At 42.6% G+C, this 23,210-nt stretch overlaps 1 protein-coding gene across 1 annotated transcript in view; it reads left to right on the top strand.

The window, feature by feature from the left end:
* Window positions 1-23,210, top strand: part of BAHD1 (bromo adjacent homology domain containing 1) — a 222,832-nt gene that overhangs the window by 173,706 nt on the left and 25,916 nt on the right. The window contains exons 2-4 of the mRNA XM_068253393.1: window positions 4,729-6,336; window positions 18,066-18,442; window positions 19,337-19,496. Of these exons, the coding sequence (XP_068109494.1) occupies window positions 4,839-6,336; window positions 18,066-18,442; window positions 19,337-19,496 (2,035 nt within the window). The 5' untranslated portion in view covers window positions 4,729-4,838. The remainder of the gene's footprint in view (window positions 1-4,728; window positions 6,337-18,065; window positions 18,443-19,336; window positions 19,497-23,210) is intronic.

Genomic DNA, 23,210 nt, shown 5'->3' with positions numbered 1-23,210 from the left:
AGGAAATAAATATGGCAGCCTCCAAATCACTCTTACTTCATTTGACATTTACAGAATGTTAGACATCTTTAACCACTTTGTCGTCCTTGACGTATAAAAACGTCAAGGAGGACATGCGCGCTCCCGCGCACGATCGCGCGTGTGCACGCTCACTCCTGGCCACGGATTCGGTAGCCCAGGAATCAATGAATCGGGCTATGGTGCCCGATCACTGATTCCTCTCCCCCGTAGAAAAAGCGACAGCTTCTCTCGAAGCTTCGCTTTTTCTGACTCTGTGTCCCTCCTAAGCGTACATTGTACGCTTAGAGTGACGTCATGTAAACAAACTCAAGGTTGCCATCTTGTGGCCAAAGAGTAAAACTACATCTAAAAGTAAAAAAAAATTACACTACACAAATATTTCCCTAAATAAAACACTATTTACTTCCAACCCTCCCAAAAATACCCACATAAAATGTTTAATGAAAAAAAAAAAATACAATGAAAAAAAAACTCATAAATATTTACCTAAGGGTCTAAACCAGCCTTTCTCAACCTTTTTACCCTGGAGGAACCCTGCAAATAACTTTTGGATCTCGAGGAACCCCTGCAAACAATTTTTTGATCTCGAGGAACCCCTGCATTTATTTTGCAGGAGGCATGGTCTTTAAAAGTATGTGTAGCTGTTTATTTCACTACTCCCTATTACACTGCCACTCATTATACTGTCTCCTGAGCCCCCAATTTAGTGCTTCTTGTTACAATACCACCTATTATAGTGTGCTCTATTATACTTCCCCCACGATGGGGGAAAATGCCAAGTCCTCAAGGAACCCTGGGGTTCCAGGGAACCCTGGTTGAGAAAGCCTGGTCTAAACTATTTAAATATCTATCTAAAGATGACATATTTCTATTTTTTTTTTAAATAAGCTTGTAAATAGTGATGAATGCAAAACAGAAAAAATGCTCTTTTTATTTCCAAATAAAATATTGTCGCCATACATTGTGATAGGGACATAATTTAAACGGTGAAATAACCGTGATAAATGGGCAATTACAATACGTGGGTTTTAATTATGGAGGCATGTATTATTTTAAAACTGTAATGGCCGAAAACTGAGAAATAATGCATTTTTTCTGTTTTTTTTTTTCTTATTCTTACTGTTAAAATGCTTTTACAGTAAGGTAGCTCTTAGCAAAATGTACCCCCCCCAAAGAAAGCCTAATTGGTGGCGGAAAAAACAAGATATAGATCAGTTCATTGTGATAAGTAGTGATAAAGTTATAGGCGAATGAATGGGAGGTGAACATTGCTCGGATGCATAAAGTGAAAACGACTGAGAGCTTAAGTGGTTAAACAAAAAATTAAGAGGTTTAAGAAAAGAAGCGGACATGTGAATGTGAGATGTAACAGGGGTGTGATGTGTATAATGTTGTTGCATTGGTTTACATGTGAAGAGTTCTAAATATCCTATGCAGACCACTTGACCATGACATACCTATTGCTGCTCAAATTTGGTTTTCTTGTTGATATGAAGCAGACTTTGAGTAGACAGAGCGAGTCATAATAATTGTAACTGTTCAGGCCCAGCAGTATTGGAGCACAGATGACACTGGTAACACCGTATGTCACAACTAGCACACGTCCACATGCAATAAAAATCTGCATCAGTGTCGGTCCGTACATGCAAAAATTCAGTCAGCACAAGCACATTCAAAAAAGATTAAAAGAAAATTTTAATCTGGTATGGAGTTTGACTTCCTGCTACATTGTGCAGTACAACATCCAGAGTAGCAAAGCATTGATTACCATCATTTACTTTTCGTAAATATCCGATATTGTGATAAAAACCAGAGATCTGATTGGTATAAGGCTATATGGCAGCCTCTGAGCAACCTGCTTAAGCGATTGTGATTAATGACCATTTGTGTGAAAGGTTCAATAGAGTGGTTTGTATGCAGCAGAGCTTATGGAGATGTACATGACCAGTTTGGGCAGGTATTAGATTTGTAAGGCTTCACTCAGTTACTTACATTTTACATGTGTGTTTTCTGATGCAGAGCCTGCATATTCACTTGCACTGACATGTCCATGGCTGGATAAAACACAATAGATGTAAAAACCTATACATTGCAAGGAAAAATGTAGTCTCCAGTGTGTTTGAAAAATCTAATTAGATTATTATTATTTAGTATTTATATAGTGCCGACATATTCCGCAGAGCTGTACAGCGTATAGAATCTTGTCACTTAACTGTCCCACAGAGGACCTCACAATCTAATCTCTACCATAGTCCTATGTCTATGTATGTATCGTGTAGTGTATCATAGTCTAGGGCAAATTTTAGGGGGAAGTCAATTGACTTATCTGTATGTTTTTGGGATGTGGGATGAAACCTGAGTGGCCAGAGGAAACCCACACAGATATGAAAAGAACATACAAACCCCATGCAGACCATTCCATTCATGAAGGTCTGGTTTCCACTACACCTGCGTGCTTCTTGTGAGACTCACAACCGCATTTGCACTGATGCAAGTATGCATCTGAATCCCTATAGCTGTGCTATGCAGGGACATAGGTGGCTTTGCCGTGCAAGGCTACAGGTAGCCGTGCTACGCAAGGCTACAGGTAGCCGTGCTACGCAAGGCTATAGGTCTTAATAGGCATTTACTTGTCCAGCTTGCATGCGGGGAAACATGGGGTATTCAGCTATAGTGGAAAATGGACCCTAACCTGGGGGGTCACTTTTAATGAGTTTTTGATTCAATAGCACTGCAAACAGTGTGAGCGAACTGGTCATACACATATACAGTAGATGGCCATCAGATTCAACCATCAGATCGAATCTGATGTGAGAGGGATCTACTACTGTCACACACTATGCATAGATTTTTAATAGATTTCAGCATGAAATAATCAAGATCAATATCTTCCACCCAGTGTGATTGATTGATTTCAGTCGAAAATTGATCGATTGCACAACCTGTGGCATCAATTTCTAGCAGATTCGATCGGAGTGATCAAATTTGCTGGATATAGATGGAAAAATTGAAATATATGTATGGCCACCTTAAGGCATTGTTTCCACTTGTCACCTGTGCCTTAACCCAATTTCACGCATGTGCTTTCTGACGCATGTTGCAAACTCAGGTTCACTTTAACAAATGAGCATGGTCAGCAAATCAAAGCTTTCTAAAAATGTCATCTGATCACATGCTTCTCCATGAGTTTGGCTATACCCTAGCATTTTAAGGGTTAATTAAAGTATACTTGCCATGGTACTAAAACTCCCTAATCTGCTTATGAATCAACCTGTGGACAAGTTATTTTTAGTTTTAGTAGTTTGTGGTTAGCACGTCAGTTTTCTGTAATTTTTCCTCATTAGAATGACGATTAATTTATTGTGCTAAGCAGCAGATGGAGCGTTCTTTAGGCCCCTGTACATACCAGAATGTGGCTATTGTAAGGTATTGTACTAATGCCATACAATATAGAAACCCAGAGTGACGGGACACACAGTGACTGGGGGTCGAGGTTTTGTGACTGGAGACAGAGGTTGGGATAGCAAGCCCAGCAGGGTGTGTAGAGAATACCCTGTGATTCTATGATTAGTCACGCTGACTTTCCAGGGAATTCACAACAGAAGAAGGGGAGGAGAGAGAGAGCGAACGAGGCAGAGAGCAAGGACTGCTGGAATCACACAGCAATGCTGTATCGCTAGCAGCGAAGTTCAGTACCAGAGCTAGCAGCTGCCAGAGCCCCCACGTACTGATGTACACAAACAGAGGCTGACCGTTACACAGCACTCCACCATGCTACAGCTGCTGGTGTTAGCTGGCAAGCAGCATTATTCTTTCTCTGATGAGATGTCTTTCAGCCATTTTATCCCGTTGAGTTTTACGTAATTCAGAAGTCTAAACATGATTCTTGAACGTCTACTTAAATCATCATCATCATCATGTAGGTCACCATTTTGTTTTTCTGCTTTGTCATACTGACTAGTTGATATCATAGTAGAACCATTTGAAGTGTCTTGGCATGATATTATATATTTTGATTACTCTCCGAAGGAATGGGGAGGAGCATGATTTGTTTTGCCTTCAGGAAGCAAAAGTCAGCTGTACCCAATAGTCACTCTAGAATGGTAAGGGAATTAAATTGTCAACCGATATGAAGTCTACAGATTGAATAATTCTTCTGGTGTTGCCTCTTGCGTTTCAGAATTAATTCCAGCTGAATTTGGCTATGCCCCATGTACCAGAATATAATACTGCTTAAGAAGTAGAAAGATTTTGCTTTGCCTTGTAAAGTCTCAATGTTGTGAGTTTTTATTAAAAATAATAGAATAGAGATAGAGTGCACTGAAAAAAATGACTCCTTGTCAACCTTTTTTCGGAAGTTAGGAAGTAACTGTATCAAAAGCTATGTAATATTACTCCCTGGTGATATTGCTGTTCCTACATTCCAGATGCCTACAAGGATTTCCAAAATGTCACAGCTCTTATGTAAGATTAGGTATTACTGCCATAGTCTTGACCATATCATTTGACAAACTTGATATATAGAGCCCCCACAACATCTTCCACCCTGTTCCTATATAAGAGTTGTGTACTGATAGAAACTTAATGGGAGACCAGAAACCTGATGCTACAAAGAATATGTTCACTGAAAACATTGTTCAGAGATTGTATTATATTTTTGTTTGTTATCTTAAGAAATACTAAATATATATTTTTGTTCTTTTGCAGGTACACACAGTAGCCACCATGCTTAAAAAGGAGCATTTTCATTTTTTGCAAGTCATAGACAAAAACTGAGCTGCTCCAGTAGACCAAAGTGTGAAACTCCTGACAACTTCATGATGGATAGAACACAAACTGGCTACAAAGGGCAGAGATTCCTGAAGGACTATAAATGCCCTGGACGGGCTCAAACTAGAGGATCAATTAATAAGGACTCACGAAAGTCATATCATTTGCATGGACAACTTTCGCCAAACATGAAAGAGAAAACGTGCAGTGTTGTTCTTACTAGACTAGAAGACGTACCCAGGTCCCATATAGGGGGCATTCATGGTGGGGCAGCACCGAGCTTTTCATGTTGGGTTGATGAATATGGAACTCTTAAAGTACATACTGGGCTCCCCCCATCATCCAGAGGGATGAGTTCCAATGGGAAACTTTTCAAGACGCCTCCTACTGGATCATCTTCCAAAACGGATTGCCCTGAACCCCGAAAACGAAGATTAGCTTCTCTGAACGCCGAAGCAGTAAATAATCTTCTTTTTGAGAGGGATGATAGTTTTTCCAGGAAAGTTAATAAAGATCTTAACAAACCTGGACAGAATTGCAAATCTGTTATAGATTGGACTTTAAAAAGAGCGGAACCTGTATCGGTCGGCAAAAAGGACAAGCAGAAATGCATAGCTCATAATAGGTCGGCATCATCAAAAGACGTCTTTGATGACGCTTTAAAGAGAGACAAAGAAATAACTTATTCTCCTGCTCCAAAGAGGCTGGCAAGTTTGAATGCTGTGGCTTTTTTAAAGATCACTAATGAAAAGGGTCACCCTTTAAAACAAAGGAGTAAATCATGTGGAGATGGTGGACGTTCTATCAGTAACTGCTCAAAATCCAAGCTGAAGTCAAAAAGATCTCATAAAAAGTGTATCAAGTCTAAGAAAGACTTATTGCATAGGAAGACTGATGACTATCATGGCTGGCAAGGGGGATCTAATAATATTGGATTTTTGAAACCAGAGCACCAGGAGTCTACAAGGTCATTGGGTAAATTGGAGGATGTTCATGTGGAACAGTCTTCCAACTGCCATGATGGCTCAGTACCTTTGTATCACAGACTGCCTTTATTGATGGGAGGACAAGCTTCTATGAAGCCTGAATATGGAAGACCTGGTGAGAAGTCTCCCACTCCCAAGCAAGACTTCCAGCAGCCTTCTTTTCCAGTGCAACAGCTTCATCACTTGCCAGTTCCAGGCAGCCACACGGATTGTATCTGTCTTTATGGCTCTCCAGACCTAGATTCATTGGATGGAACTTACATTTCTTATGGCCAAAGTGGATTACCTTATAATGGGTATTCAGATTTTTCCATGTACCCTAAAGACGAAGTGTTTTCACAGCCGGAGCACTATGAAGAACTCTTGGTTTCACAGAACTCCTTACACCCTAGTGCAATGTTTGAGCATCTTCCTTGGTGTAACTCTCGCTTTTCCTATGGAGAAGACACTGGGACTAATATGGATAGTCTTTGTGGAGTATTGAGGCTTCCCTTTGGCAGAGCCATAAACTCTCACACAGGACATAATAATTATCCATACAAAAAGCCTTTAACAGCAGGTAAGTGTTAATCTTATTATAACTGTTTTGATTTGGTCTTATTTTCAGTTTAGGTTGATATGATATGGTGTTGTCTGTTCATATGAAGAGTGCCGGATGGATTTAAAAACTGATTTGTACGAGATGTTTTGAAACCTATTTAAATGTTCTAGACACATTTTCCTGTCTACTTAGATAATACACAAATGCCTGGGAATGACAAAACTGATTCCGATGGATAATGCAAATTCTAGTTCTGTTTGTGTTTGTGATATTTCTGTGCATTGGAGTTTGGCATTTACAAAGGATTATGCTTTCTGTTCTTCTGCATTGGCTTAGAACTATAGGATTATGAAGCACTTTCAGTATAACTATGTCAAATTAATGAAGACGTCAGCTCTTCTTCAGATATCTAACGAGCAGCCAGTTTATCTTCACTCAGTTAACTGGCACCTCAGTCTTTTAAATCTGATCAGCACCAAAGTTTTTTTCTTTCTTCTGCTTAAAATATGAATATATAATTCATACCTTTTGTTGACTTTTTCCACATATCTGGATTACTACAGTACCAGATGCATGTTTTTTTTTTTATTTAGATGGTATTTTATTGTTTTTAATGAATGGTACCTATTTCAGTGGTAGGACACCTGCATACTGGAATTAAAACTTGGTTGCAGCCCCAAATCCCAACGTTGGTCTACTTTAGGGGACCCAGCAGGAAACCTCATAGGGAAATTCTGCTAACATGATAAGTTGGTCCCCACTTTTTTCATACTGCTAGGTTTCAGATAGGTTGTGGTAAACTACAACCACACTATTCGGCCAATCACAACACCTCATGCTGTAGAGGGTGCTTTGATTGGAGAACTGTTTTCTGAAGTTTTCTGCTGGTTGCTACCTCAAAGACGACTAGGGCCCAAACCATACTTGTACACTGTACAAGAAAAAAAAATGAAAGCCCATCTTTGGGTCTGATCTAAAGATTAATAAAGATTGGTGTCAGCACTCAGTTGCTCCTCAATAGGGGAAGGATGTACAGATAGACCTTAAAGGTAACCTGAGATGGCTGAAAATAAAAAAAATAAAAAACATTATACATAGCTGGTTCTTTGTCCAGCCCACTTCAGGCTAATTGGTCCCTCATCCTCCTGGATCCTCTGCAATTCGGCCCATTAATTCGGCCAGTCAGTGCAGGCGCAGTCCGGCTGCCCGCTCCCCCATTGCACTCCTGTGGCTGGAAGAGTTCTGCACCTGCGCAGTAGTATTGTGCGACGGGGGCCCATGCCCGGACCATGCATGCGTAGTATGTGCCGACTAGCGGAGTTACTGGGCCAAATTGCAGAGGATCCAGGTGGTGGTGGAGGACAGGGATGGACCTATTAGCCTGGAGGGAGCCCAAGGTATGTATATTTTTTTTATTTTGTGGCGTCTCAGGTTCACTTTAAAGTGAAACGCCTCCAATAAAAAGGCAATACCTTTGTTTCAACATTTCAGGGATTTATGCCAAACTTTATTTCAGTTTGCTTGTACACAAGTAAAACATGTGCATGTTAACCAGTTATTCCACAGGGTTTCCAACACAAAATGTGATAATGGAATTGTCAGGTTTTCTGCCAGTCAGTGGATTCATGCAGGAGTGGAAAATGAGTGGCAAGCTTGTACTCTGTAGCCAGTTACTACTGCAGCAAAATAGGTGGCCTAGCATGTAGCAAGTTTCAGTGAAAGCGGGGTTATACTTAAAAACTATGCACTATAATGGTAGCATGTTCCCATTTTGGAAGGGTTGGTCAGATGCAAATTACTGCAGGATTATGCAGATTTATGCAGCTTGAAAATGAATCAATTGAACCACGCCAATGTGGAATTTGGTTCATTTTCAGGTTGCATGAATATGCATACAAAATGTGCATAATTAATTGCATCTCATTGACTGTCAAGTAGTCAGAATAGTGGAAAAAGAGGTGACCTTTCTACATAATTAAATGAAACCTGAGATGAAAACAAAAGCATTTATATATACCTGGGGCTTCCTTGAACCCCATATAGGCCGTTGGCTCCCTTGCTGTCCTCCCTCTACCTCAGGGGTCTCAAACTCAATTTACCTGGGGGGCCGCAGGAGGCAAAGTCAGGATGAGGCTGGGCCGCATAAGGAATTTCACAATCGCGGCGCATCGCCGCCTCTGCCTGCCCCTCTCACTCTTCCTTCAGAGAGGTGCGGGGAGAGGCGGCGATTGACGTCAGGAGGGGCAGAGCTGAAGCTGAAAGCTCTGCCCCTTCCAGGAAATGCCGGTGGCTCTGCAGCCCTCGTTCAGCGGCAGGGATGCAGCGGATTACTTGGGAGTACTGAAGCGAACTATAAGGAAGCTTTTGCAGGCGAGGGCCACAAAATATTGTATCGAGGGCCACAAATGGCAGCGGGCCGCGAGTTTGAGACCCCTGCTCTACCTCGATCCTCCTCTGGCTGGCCAGGTACATTTTCCAGTTGCTGCCTTTCACCATGTATTGCACATGATTGGCCCGGTCGCATGTCCCCATCATAGTCCTGTCACTGGGAGTGCTCTGCACCTGCGCAGTAGAGCTACGCAGAGCGCTGCTGGCTATGGGAGCGTGATGGGGTGTGCGCACAGCTGGGCAGCACGTGCGCAGTATGTGGGCTACTGGAAGATCTGGACAACTAGTAGAGGATTCAGCCCGAGATTGTGGTAAGGGAGCCATCGGCCTAAAGGCGGCCCGGGGTATGTATAAATGCTTTTTTTTCTGTCTCAGGTACACTTTAAGGAGTGGTTAGGTTTGCATTTATTCATGTCAACTTCTAATCACATGCGCGGGGAATTTACATTAGTAACCCTTATTGCGCATGATCAGATGTGTAAATACAAGTTGTCATTTCATATTCACCTTTACAGAATTTCTGCATATTACCTGAAAACATGCAAGCCTCCATATGTTTTCTTTATAAATTCTACAATGAGATGCATTGATTAAAGCAATGTGGTGATTAGTGTGGAGGCAGCCATCTTTGTTCCCTCTTAAAGCACACCTGAACTGACTGTGAAACTATACATGCCAATGTGAGTAGTTAGGGGTACTAATGCCTACTTGGTCTTCCTATTTGGCTCTCCTCAGTTGCGCTTCTGCCATTTTCCCTTTACTATTAAAGCGAGATTGTCACCATAAAAAAATTTAAATTTCAGCAGCAACTGGTCTGAGTGTATTAAGTGATAAAGATGCTAATCCTGCATTCAAAACTTTAAAACTTTTTTCTGCTGTTATGATTTGGCATTATCATATACTCAAAGAGACACTGAAGAGGAAAAAAATTGATATGATTTGTATGTGTAGTACAGCTAAGAAATAAAACATTGGGAGCAGAGACATAAGTCTAATATGTTTTTCAGTACAGGAAGAGTTAAGAAACTCTAGTTGTTATCTATGCAAAACAAGCCATTCAGCTGCACAAGTGCAGAGAGCTCTGATATCTGAAGTTTATTATCTCAGCAGTCAGGCTTTTTCTTCTGCAGAGAACAGTTCAGGACAAGTCAAAATTTCATAGCCTGCTCTGTAAAAATCATTTAGAATGCTGAGTAGTAGGGAAACTGCAAATTTCAGAGAATGATGCAATGTTATAAAAAACACTATATAACTGAAAATCAAAATATGAGGATATTTTCTTTGCTTCTAATGTCCTAGTAATTATCTGTACTACACAACCAATTAATTATATCATATTTTTTTTTTTTTGCTTCAGTGTCTCTTTAAAGAGAACCCGAGGTGGGATTTAATTATGTTACTGGGGCACAGAGGCTGGTTGTGCACACTAAGACCAGCATCCGTTGCCCCATGGTGTGCCTCCATGTTCCCCCTGCGTGCCGCTATACCCCCCGCAGTGCTGGCGACACGCAGCGTGTCGCCAGCACAATGTTTACCTATGCGCTGTCAGTCAGCGCCGCTCCCCCGCCTCCTCCATCGGCGCTACCCGCCTGCGTCACTTCCCTCCTATCAGCGGGAGGGAAGGGACACGGGCGGGTAGTGCCGATGCGGAGGAGGCGAGGTAGCGGCGCTGACAGACAGCGCTTAGGTAAACATTGTGCTGGCGACACGCTGCGTGTCGCCAGCACTGCAGGGGGTATAGCGGCGCGCAGGGGGGACATGGAGGCACACTATGGGGCAACGGAGGCTGGTCTTAGTGTGCACAACCAGCCTCTGTGCCCCAGTAACATGATTAAATCCCACCTCGGGTTCTCTTTAAGGAGCACTGGCCCTTTAGTAGTCCGTGCCAAACAGTTGCATGCTGGGGGTTCTTTTTATCTATAATCTATTCCTCCTCTTCCATTTATTTTCCTGCCTAGCTGCTTATCTGAAAAATGATCCCCTGCTCACTTGTGTTTACAAGCAAGGCTGAGGTGACTCAGCGATTGGAGGAGAAAAGAAAAACATGTAAAGGGCAAAAATGACATCAGGATTTAGCCTACACTGTGGGCAAAAGACATGGCCCCCACCAGGAACAGAATTCTCTTCATTTACTATATAAAATTCACTTAAAGCGGTTTAACACCCAGCATTACAACTTTGCTTTAAAAGATTGCTTACAGCTTACAAACTATTATGCCAGATTTTTTTTTAAGCAGAAATTCACTGAATGGGTTAAACATGACATTTTATTGTTGGATTTAACTAGGAATCCGCATCCGTTCTTATCTGTAGTTACAAAATGTATCTTTATTTGGAATACAAATAGACCTTTGAAAAGCATGCCGGGGAAGCCCTCTTTGTTCTCTCAGAGCAGTGTTTGTTTGTTACATTGTAGATAGATACATTTGTAACTAAACAAGCAAGCACGAGGAGCATTTCTAGCTAAATGCAGCACTAAAATGTCATGTTTAATCCATTCAGTGAATTTCTGCCAAAAAAAAAATCTGGCATAATAGTTTATAAGCTGTAAGCAATCTTTTAAAGCAAAGTTGAAATGCTGGGTGTTAGACCACTTTAAATCAAAACGTGGACAGTACAATACATGTGTTATGCAAGTAGATCAAGTATTTATCTACTTATATGTGTGTTTTTTTCCCTGGCATAGTATGGCAAATCCTACTGCTTTAATACTTATTCAGGTTGGTTTCTACATGGTTTCTCTTTGTTTTGAGATAAACAAAAAAAAAAACTGCAATGTACTACCACAAGTACCCACTGGGCCCTCCTAATGTACCCCTTGTGGTACACGATCCATATATGTATTGAGAACCTAGGCTTTAGACTACTGTCTCCAAGCCCATTTATGCTTATGATCAATTTTTTGTTGTTGCTAGTTTTAAATTTTAATATACATTTGCACAGTAATGTTTGTCATGCCAATGTTTTTCCAGCTTTATAAAAAAAAAAAGTGGAATTTTTATTGAAGTCGCCTACCCACAGCAAAGTTGCAGTGAGGTGAATTAAATTCTTTCATATTTTCTTCCCTGGGGCTTCCTCTAGCCTCTAAAAGCTTATATGTCCCTTGCCACAGCTCCACTCTCGGCCACTCTCCTGGAATCCCCTCCGCAGCAGCTGCCGACTTGGCCAGGTCAGCAGGGGCTTCTGCCCGAAGAACGCAGGAGTCAGCACCTTCTATAGAGGGGACGTCAGGAGAGTGGCTGACGGCATGGCAAGGGACACAGGCTTCTAGGGGCTGGGGGAAGCCTCATTTAGTTCACCTAATGTATCCTTTAAAGGGAACCTAAACTGAGAGCGATATCGATATTTCCTTTTTAACAATACCAGTTGCCTGGTTGTCCTGCTGATCTCATTGGTTGCAGTAGTGTCTGAATCGCACACCTGAAACAAGCATGCAGCTAATCCAGTCTGACTTCAGTCAGAGCACCTGATCTGCATGCTTGTTGAGGGGCTGCGGCTAAAAGTATTAGAGACACAGGTACTAAATATTAGAGACACAGGATCGGCGGGTGAGTCCGGCAACTGGTATTATTTTAAAAGGAAAAATTCATATCCTTCTCAGTTTAGGTTCCCTTTAACCCATTCGCAGCTTCAGACTAAATATTTCATTTGAAAACTGATGTGCTCTCTACACTTCTGCCAGCAAATCTTGTTTGGCTGCCTAGTGCTGCCAAACGTGTGGGCAGCAGGGGGGCAGTTATAGTTGCCTGTTCTGGACAGCTTCCACTCTTCCTCCTCCGCAGCTCTGAACTTCCGACATGCCTGGCACTGCTCTGCTGTAATATTGGACTCAGCAGAATGTTGATCATGGGTGGGAAGAAAGTGGCAGTACCTCTCCTCTTATCCCGTCCATAGGAACTCCCGCTTTTTGTTTCTGATACCGTGTCACTGTACACAGAGCGCAGGAGAGCTGCGACGTGTGTGCGCTTCGGGATAGTTGTAAATACTTCTGCAGCATAGTTCTTCAAGGACTTTCTGCTCAGTCGAATACTATGGCTGAGCAGTGCGGGGCTCACAGTGGGTGCTGGAGGGCGAGGATGGTACTGTGACATAAATATAAAACCGATAAAATATCATCATTAAAAACTGAGGGGAAAAAACCTTGTTCAGGGGTCCTTTAAACCCCCATTAGAAAATATAACATTATTTTAACATTGCCCCCCCCCCCAAAAAAAAAAGTTTGTTTAAAAAAAAAAACAAAGACCTGTGAGCCAAAACACAAATGGCAACCACGTGAATTTAAATGGCACATGCTTTTTGTCTACCTTGTTTTCCCCCTGAGTTTTTATAAAGGACACATTTCCTTCTGCCCTGCTGTGGTCTGTGATGGGTCATGGTACTGATTTGATGATGGAGTTTGGGCAGCTTCTCTAATTTGATGATGCCACAGTTACTGTTGCAGCACAGAGGAACATCTCATTCATGCATATTATTATGTATTCATGTAGCACAAATCTCTTCTGCAAGACTTTACAGATTACCTTGTCTGCCACTCACTATTCCCCCGAGGAGCTCACAATTGAATCACAGGCAATAGTGTAGTATCTCTCCCATATCAAGGTTAATTTTTAGTGGGAACTACTTGATTTTAGGATGTTGAAAGAAACCCATGCAAACACGGGGAGAACATACAAACTTCATTCAGATAGTAATGAGATGCACAGAATTATGCAAATTTATGCAACTTTAAAACAGACCAATCAAATGAAGCTAAGGTGGGATTGAATTGGTCCATAGCATTACTAGGTGAGAATACTACCCACAGCACCACCATGTACCCCAAGATGAAATCATCTGCATCCACACAGAAGCCAGCTTACAGATGCACATGGACAGAAACGTGCTGTATAAGCAGACTTGGGATGGTTAGTACAGTAGCTATAGTAGAAAGTCAAAGACAGACTAGATATCAGGTGTTTACAAAATCCCCCTGTTAATGAGCACCTGAGAGTTATTAGAATAGCAACTAGTAATTAACAGCTATTTATGGGGAGAACTTAAAAGGAGTTTTAAAAAAACCAAACCTCTACTTGTCTTTTTTGCCGGTCTGCTTTTATGCTGAAATTAACAGGATTTTTTTTTAATTGAATTTGCTACGAGGTGTAGATAGATGTGTGTTATGAACAGTGATCTGAAAGTAGCATGACGGTAACCAGCAGATCTCTGTAAAGCTGTATACCACTGTCAGATAAAGTATGTGCCAGCTGTTATGGCCTGTCCAATAATTAATCTATAGACATGCCTACCCTGCTCTATAGGGAGACAAGGGGAGAGGATTAAGAGGTCTCTCGCTGAAGCCAAACAAATGTGCTTCTTTGCTGCTCTATTGAGTCAGATTGGCTGCACGGATGGACATGCTTGTAGAGGTATTGAAGTGTTACCCGATCTGATTATAAACGAGCATTGCAAGTAGCGGTAATCTCAGTGTATGGCTAGTTTGAAGCCTAATGGCCCATACTCACGGGCTACTTTTGTCGCCTGTCGCTAGCACATGGGAGCGTGTGCGCGACAGTTCGGCGACAGCTCGTCGCCAGGTCCCTCCGCATACACACGTGGAACAGGGATTAGTGAAGCGACGGAAGCTTTCGCCAACGTCCCTCCCCCCCCCCCCCCCCCCCCTGCCGGAAGCTCCGTGTGTTGGCTATAGGTTGCTGTCGCTAGTCCGCATACACACGCTGACAAGCGACAGTTGCGGCGGCAACTGTCGCCATGCGATTGACCGCGCCAATCGCCTGGCGACAGCAGCGACGAGCGACGGTTCGGGGTGCGCTCCTCATACTCACGGGCGACCTGTCGCCGCAACACGCGCGTGCCACGTGGTTGCAGGGAACAATTGTAGCCCATGAGTATGTGCTATTACAGTACTAACATTGTTTAATTGTTTTTAAATGGATTATAGGATGGATTAAATTAAAACCTCATGTCCAGCAAACATGGATGAAAAACTATAGGTACCTATTATCAGTAACATTTTCAGCAAAGAATCGCCTGAATGATCAGATAAATGCAATTGGGCATCTGGCCAGCACGGTGGCGTAGTGGATAGCGCTCTCGCCTTGCATCAATGGGTCCCTAGTTCAAATCCCAGCCAGGTCAACATCTGCAAGGAGTTTGTATGTTCTCTCCGTGTCTGCGTGGGTTTCCTCCGGGCTTGAACGATTCTTCTGAAAATTGTAGTCAGTTGGAACATTAAGGTCACCTTGTTTGATTGAACTGTGATTGGAAAAGACTGTTCCTTTTTTGATCAATCGTGGGCACAGCGCTGTGCAGTCAACACTTTGTGCTGCATCGAGCAGTACAAAGCTAGAAGTGGGAGTATTGTAATGCAGTGTTTCCTAACTTTGTCCTCAGGGCCCATCAACAGTTCATGTTTTGTGGAAGTTTGTAGAGGTAGTTAAAGGGACCCTGAGCAGAGTTTTAAAATGAAAAATCCACAATACATTGATGGCTCCAATAAAAACACCAATCTTTATTGTGAGGACTGTGCATGTAAACCCCCTTATCCCTTATTTCTCAGTTTTTGGCCATTATAGTTTTTAAGTAAAATGTGCTACTGTGGATAAAACCCACATATTTAATTTGACCCGGTTATTGCAACGTTTAAAATATGTCCCTAGTACAATGTATGGAGACAATATTTTATTTGGAAATAAAGGTGTAAGCAATCAAAGGACCTATACAAACATGCCAGCCTGCCTACTCACACGCGCAATATTCTGGCTGTTGGACTGTGCCACTGCCATTCAAGGAGTGTCTTTTAAATAAGTAAAATCCTGAGAATCCCCCATAAAGAAATTGACTTGTCCAAAACCTGTCAGCACGAGGTTCAAAGTTGGTAGATTATAATACCAGCTGTGAGTGATGGCTACATAGGAAGAAAAATATTTACAGTGGAATTACTCTGGCTCAATTGTACATCGCCTATGTATGTGTACACTTGGAATTTTACATTTTATAGTTTTTTTTGCCCTAGAGAGCTTTTTAAACGCTAGAGATTTGAAAAGCTTTTGCTAATGCAATGCACCAGTGTGAACACACACATAGGAGAACATTAGCAAAAGCTTTTAAAATTACAATGCACTTAGAAAAGCTCTTGAATTATGAACAAGCCCTGCCTGGCTGTTCTGAGGAGCAATACTGCAAGGAACAACTACAGTCATGAGATTCCTACTATGGCACTATTCTATGTAGCAGGATGAAAAGTATACCTGGATTGTAGCATGCATGAATCGTTGCTGAGCCTGGATGTGGTGCTCACTTTGGCCTAGTGCACACCAGAGCGGTTCTGCTGCGGTTTGCGATCCGCTTGTGGGTGCGGATCCGCTAGGGTAATGTATTTCAATGGGCTTTGCAGAAACGCATACTCCCGGGCTGCTGCAGATTTTGGATTGCGGATGCGTTTCAGCCTCAATGTTAAGTATAGGAAAAACGCAAACCGCTCTGAAAAACGGCACTTCAGAGCGGTTTGCCAGGCGTTTTTTGTTACAGTAGCTGTTCAGTAACAGCTTTACTGTAACAATACATGAAATCTACTACACCAAAAACGCTTCACAAAACTGCAAAACGCTAGCTGAAACGCTACAGAAAAAGAAGAAAAAGCGTTTCAAAATCTGCTAGCATTTGGCGGATCTGCTAGCGGTTTTTGGTGTGCACCGGGCCTTTGTGTCTTTTTGATAGTTGAAAATGACACTTTGACACAGCAACAGATGGACTTTAATCCAGAGTTCTTATTTCATGTGTTCTGAATTCTACACAAGGAAGTTTTCAGTGTCCTAATAGAAAAAAACTCAGTAAGGTGTCATTGAATTGAGTGGCGGTACAAATAATAATTGAAAAAGCAGCAAAAGCTTTTAATACTCCCAGATAGTCTGTTCAGCCTTAAAGAGAACCCGAGGTGGGTTTGAAGAATATTATCTGCATACAGCGTCTGGATCTGCCTATACAGCCCAGCCTCTGTTGCTATCCCAAACCCCTCTAAGGTCCCCCTGCACTCTGCAATCCCTCATAAATCACAGCCACGCTGCTGACAAACAGCTTGTCAGAGCTGGCTGTGTTTATCTCTATAGTGTCAGTCTGCTGCTCTCCCCGCCTCCTGCAGAACTCCAATCTCCGCCTGCATCCCTTCCCTCCCTGCTGATTGGAGGGAAGGGACGGGGGCAGGGACCGGAGCTATGCAGGAGGCGGGGAAGCAGCTGAGACTGACACTACAGATGTAAATACAGCCTCACAGCATGGCTGTGATTTATGAGGGATTGCAGAGTGCAGGGGGACCTTAGTGGGGTTTGGGATAGCAACAGAGGCTGGGCTGTATAGGCAGATCCAGCCTCTGTATGCAGATAACATTCTTTAAACACACCTCGGGTTCTCTTTAAAGAGAATCTGTATTGTTAAAATCACACAAAAGTTAACATACCAGTGCGTTAGGGGACATCTCCTATTACCCTCTGTCACAATTTCGCCGCTCCCCGCCGCATTAAAAGTGGTTAAAAACAGTTTTAAAAAGTTTGTTTGTAAACAAACAAAATGGCCACCAAAACAGGAAGTAGGTTGATATACAGTATGTCCACACATAGAAAATACATCCATACACAAGCAGGCTGTATACAGCCTTCCTTTTTAATCTCAAGAGATCATTTGTGTGTTTCTTTCCCCCTGCAGCTATCTTCCACTGAAGTGTCAGGCTGTTTCTTCCTGCAGAGTGCAGACAGCTCTGCCTGTATGTAATTCATCAGTATGTGAAAGCCCAGCCAGCTCAGAGGAGGATTTATCCAGCTTGTAAAAGATAATAGAGCAGAGAGAAGCTGCACTAATCTAAATAATACACAGGCAGTGTGCAGAGAGGGGCCTGGAGGGGGAGATGCATCACAGAACCACAACACTGAAGAACTTGGCAGCCTTCCAGACACAGGCTGACAAGTCTGACAAGAGAGAGATAAGTTGATTTATTACAGATGGTGATAGTAGAACGTGCTGCAGTAAGCCAGAGCACATTAGAATAGATTTTGGAACTTGTAGGATGGAAGAAAAGCGGATGAAATTTTTGTTACGGAGTCTCTTTAAGCCACTTTCCTGAAAACTGGTAGATCTTGTGTGGTTGATTGGCAGCTACAGAAACAATGCTATGCTTCCTTTGTGTATTCAAGGCTTTAGGTCCTGCGTGGAAGATGCAGCTTATCACCTGACGTGCTTGCACAAAATCCCACTATTTACACATAAAAGGCTATATTAGTTTTTCAAAGCAGATAAAGGAAAAGTGTAATGAAAATACACTGCAAATACTAATATGACATATCCTCTTTTTTTCCTCCACTGCTTCTTAGAGGGATACAAATCACTGGACCAGCTCAGCATAACAATCCCCTCAGCAGGTCACCCAGTGTCTCCTGCTCACCCGCTCTCAGGATGCCCAGTTCCCAGTGTCCCACCTGCTGCTGAGCCTGTTCCCCACCTGCAGACCCCTAACTCAGAACCTCAGACTATGGCCATGCTGAAAACTGCACGAGAGTGCCCACAAAGCTCCAAGCCCCCAAGTGGATCCAAGTCAGGGGTTCGAAATACACCCGGCTGTGTGCATCCTGCAGACAGCAAGACAAGCAAGAGCCACAACCACCCCAAACAGCAGAGGATCAGCAGGAGGAGAGCGACCAATGGCTGGATGCCTCTGGGAACAGCTTGCGAGAAAGCAGTCTATGTGGTTGTAAGTACTCATTAAACCTGCTTCATGGTTGTAAGTACTCATTAAACCTGCTTCATGGTTGTAAGTACTCATTAAACCTGCTTCATGGTTGTAAGTACTCATTAAACCTGCTTCATGGTTGTAAGTACTCATCACTATCTGTAGGTAAAAATGCGAATTCAAGAGGAAAAAAATTGTGCTTACAATTTTTGTCCCCTTCTAGCTATGCACAGACACTAAATAATAAAGTACATTTTATTTTGAATATTATTGTTTCAGGAGTGTTTGTTGTAAAGACGCTGTTGCAAAAGAGGAACCTGTTCTTCTATGTGGAGGGGGAGTGAATGGCGAATGAGTGGAAGGTGCAAAACAGTAGTGGTTGATCATGCTGTAATGCTGGCCATACACTTATAGATGTGGCTAAATGATTGATTCCCTACTGATTGCAATCGATTCTTACCATCCACTGCACATCGATTTTCAATAGATTCAAGCAGGGTATTGGAAATTGATCAAACTGCAGCTTCTGTCCTGTCCATACGTTTGATCAATACTTGGTCAAAATCGACCAAAAGTCAATCGATCGGACATTTTGGGGAATCGATTCCCTGGAGATTGATTGAATCTGCGGGGAATTGAATTTAAAAAGCGATAAGTGTATGGGCACCTTAAGTTTATTATCCAGCATGGAAGATCACTAAACAACCTGATGAGATACCTGTTGTAGTAACATAACATTAGATTTCTATTCGAAATGAAGCATGCTGCTGGTGTTGCAGCTATATATGCCAGATAGTAACCTAAAAACATCCTCTGTTTCTTTCAGTTATACTAAGGTTAATAGTGTAGGTGTATATGAGCTTATATATCATAGATGTGAACATTCCTTGTATAACTGTGGTTATTGTTTCCTAGAATGAGCCTGAACCTGCTCTCAGAAGAAGTTATCAAGCTGTGGAGAGAAATGGAGAAATTATAAGAGTACGAGACACTGTCCTCCTGAAATCTGGTCCCAGGAAAAAGTCCATGCCATATGTGGCCAAGATATCTGCTCTCTGGGAAGAACCAAAAACTGGTAACAGAAATCTTCTTTCCTGACTCTAACTGGTCTAAGGATAAACATATGACTTTGTGGCAGATTCCATTTGCCCCTTATGGCTGTTCATCAGATACTGAAACCAAGGCTGTGGAGTCGGAGCAATTTTTGGGTACCTGGAGTTGAAGTCGGTGGCTTTTATAAACTGAAGAGTCTGCGTTTGTATGATTTTTGTACCGACTACACAACCCTGGTATTAGACTAAGGAGTCTGAGTCGAGGAGTCTTAGTCGGAGCAATTTTTGGGTACCTGGAGTCGGTGGTTTAATAAACTGAGGAGTTGGATGATTTTGTACCGACTCCACAGCCCTGACTGAAATGAATGCCCTTCTTATTGCAATGGCTCGTCCCATAGTTCAATAGTTAGCACAAGTTTGCAAAACACATGTAATGCAAGAAACTGAAAATTGTAACTAGTAAATATCATGGACACGGCTCTTTTCAGTCAGTGGTAATGGGTAGGTAGGGTAGGCAAACAGTGGGGATTATATGATTGGAAGATTGAATTTGGGTGATGGTTGTTTGGGGGGTAGGGGGATGTTACTGAGAATTGTAGGACGTTAACAGACATAGACCCAGGGCCGGATTTCTGGGAAGGCCGCAAAGGCCATGGCCTAGGGCGACAAAAATCAGCAGGGTGAAGGACTTTGAGAGATACATGTCAAAGTAAGTACCGTATCTCTCCTGCCTTGCTCTGGTCTGCCTGAATTCCAGAGATCCCTGCATCTCTCTCACTTGTGTAGAGTGTGTTTGAGGACAGTCAGTATGTGTTGTCACCTGATGATTATGTCCTCTGTACGATGGTGGGGACATACAAGCTGCTGTGAGAAGTGCCTGCCTGGGTTTAGTAGCAGAACTCTTGAGCTCCGTAAGTTTTTTTTTCATGCACACATTCAAAATCACAAACAGGAATCTTCTCCCTCTGTGCTGTCAGATTTATTACTGGTCTGGTCAGCTCTTAAAGATCTGAGACCTGTTAAATTTATGGTTTGTTTTTTTCCCCTAGGGAATGACCACAACATTCTCTGTGCTACAGTTTAACTCTTTTCTGACTCATTTTAGAATAGCATTGTACTTTGCTAGCTACCCTCTTTCCCTGAAAATAAGACCTACCCTGAAAATAAGCCCTAGTTGGAATTTTAAGCATGCTTGAAATATAAGCCCTACCCCGAAATAAGCCCTAGCGGAAACTAAAGAGAAGGAAGAGGCAGCCAGTAAGTGGGGACAGTGTGGTGCAGTGCCAATCGGGCACTGATCCTGACATCTCAGCACACAGCAAGGTTATCAGCTGTGTGCAGGGAAGACAGGGCAGGTGCCTGATCAGTACAGAAGCATACTTTCAAATCCATGAACATCATAATACAAAAGAACAGGAAATGTTCCGCTGAGAGACACTTCCTAATAGAAATACAAGACTGAAAATAAGCCCTAGCAAATCTTTTAGAGCAAAAATTAATATAAGACATTGTCTTATTTTTGGGGAAAGACGGTAGCTATCAGTGAAACAGGATGGCAATTATATTACATTTATTTATATTTGCAAAACAAACTATGTATCGCCTTCTGATGCTGAATGTATATATACTGTAGTTGTGTGCTCTAACATCTTGTTAGTATAATGTCTACAAAAATATACAAAGTCTGAAGAAGCCAAAGGCTCACTGTTTTTATTTTCAGTTAGCTAATAAATGTTATCATTCTGTTTAAAAACTTCAAAACTTCCTACTGACTCATTAAGATCTGTCCTTCATTGCCTTGCCCTAAGTACTATATTGGCAATGTTTAAAGCACATCTATGTCAGCATGTGTAGTTTTTGATCTTCTACTTACATGTTCTCTGTTTTGGATGGGCTTCTCTCCATTGCGCTGCCCTGTCACTTGTTTGTGGCTCTGACTGTAGCCAGTCACACAGAGGACAAAGAAGCAGCACATGCTCTGTCTACTCACGCTCCTTGCAATTTCGCACTCCTGCCCAGATGTGCACAGCAACCGAGGCTGGGAATGTTTTGGGCATGCATACATCAGTGCTGCTTATACATAAGCGTAATTCGGTTGTTGTGCATACAGGCAAGAGTGCAAAATTACAGGGAGTGGACAGGGCACGCACTGCTTCTTTGCCAAATGAGGGGCAGAGCAGCAAAACGGAGGGGTGCCCATTCAAACCAGTTATTGCTACTCAGAGGGTTGAACGGAATTTGATGGGGGGGGGGGGGGGGGGGTGACAGCCGGCCTAGGGCACTTGGAAGTACAAATCCGGCCCTGCATAGACCTAGCATATTAATTGTGGAAGTGAACTCAGCAGGAGTGATAGCTGAAATGGAAAAGCAGGGCAGGTGAATGTGAAGGCTCAAGGGGGGATAGCAGTAGGTTGGTGGGTGTGAGCAAGAAAGGTACGGCAGGTGGCAGGTAGATGAGTCTTCCTAGCTGGCACGGCATTTGGAAAGAACAATTGGGGGGGGGGGGGGGGGTTGGGGAGAAGAAGCAATGTAATGATAGGTGAGTTGTGATTGGTTATGTGAGGGTTAACATAGTTGACTTACTGGGTTAGAGGCATAGATGTATGGGTTTGGTAGGTAGGTGTGTGGAGCCAGGAAAGATAACTGCCGGGGGGGGGATGGGGGAGGGATAGAGGAGAGGTGGATGGCTGTGTGAAAACAAGAGACATGCCTCTGGGGAGTAGTATGAGTGAAGGGTGATTAGTAGTAGAGATGAAATATAAAATTAGAACTGCCAGTGTTTTTTTATTTATTTATTTAACTCCTATTTACTTTCACGCTTGAGCTGAAATTAGGGAGAGCTGCACCTGAATTTTTGTACCAGGGCCAATTAATGATTACCATCCAAATCTGGATACCCCATATCAAAATTTTGGTTTATCCCCTACTAGTTCCCCCTACCCAAACTTACTGGCTTTGAGCCAATGTTCTTCCCAAGAGTCTTCCTTTTAAACCTTATTAAAGCGTGTGAACCCCCCCCCCCATGTCTTTGAAAGCGACTGTTCAGTCAGTGAAGTCAGTTTATTTACATGATTTTCTATTAGAGCACAGTTACTGACTTAAACAAAAAGCAGAAAGCGGAGTACAGCAATGTCTCCTGTATCCGGCACAGGCGGGGATAGCCTGATGCTAGATAAGTGTGCTTACCAGTTGCTTGGGTAACTGCCCAAAAAAGCACAAACCTCCATTTGTGCAGTAGAAAAGACTTACCAAGCTTCCAGGCACCGTCTTTTACCCTCTCTGTAGCTCCTAGCGGCTTTCTGGCATCCTCTGTGTATGAATCCTGGCGTGTCACCTGACCCACATTGTGTCATGTGAGACACCATGAGTCATACATTGACGCCAGAAAGCCAAAGAGAGCTGCAGGAAGGATAGAAGACTGCGTCTGGAGGCTCAGCATGTATTTTCTACCTGGCAAACCCACTAATGCACTGTTCCCGTTATCCCCCTCAGGCATGCCAGTTAGTTGAGATTTCTGGTTGCCTGAGTTCCGGATAACGGGGACCTTGCTGTAACAGTTTTGGCCTCTATACTTTATTTTTCAGCAGCTGAGGAAAGACACTGTTGATTCAATTATTTATAGAGCAATGTGAGGAAAATGGAGTCATTACTTGTGGGCAACCAGTGCCACCTTGTGGTAAGCTGGAAAAATAACATATGCTAATGCATTGTTATTATTATTGCATATTTATATAGTG

This window comes from Hyperolius riggenbachi, chromosome 9 (assembly GCF_040937935.1).
Source record: "Hyperolius riggenbachi isolate aHypRig1 chromosome 9, aHypRig1.pri, whole genome shotgun sequence".
Taxonomy (NCBI): Eukaryota; Metazoa; Chordata; class Amphibia; order Anura; family Hyperoliidae; genus Hyperolius; species Hyperolius riggenbachi.
The sequence above is the reverse complement of the archived record's forward strand: the minus strand, read 5'-3'. Positions and strand labels throughout refer to the sequence as shown.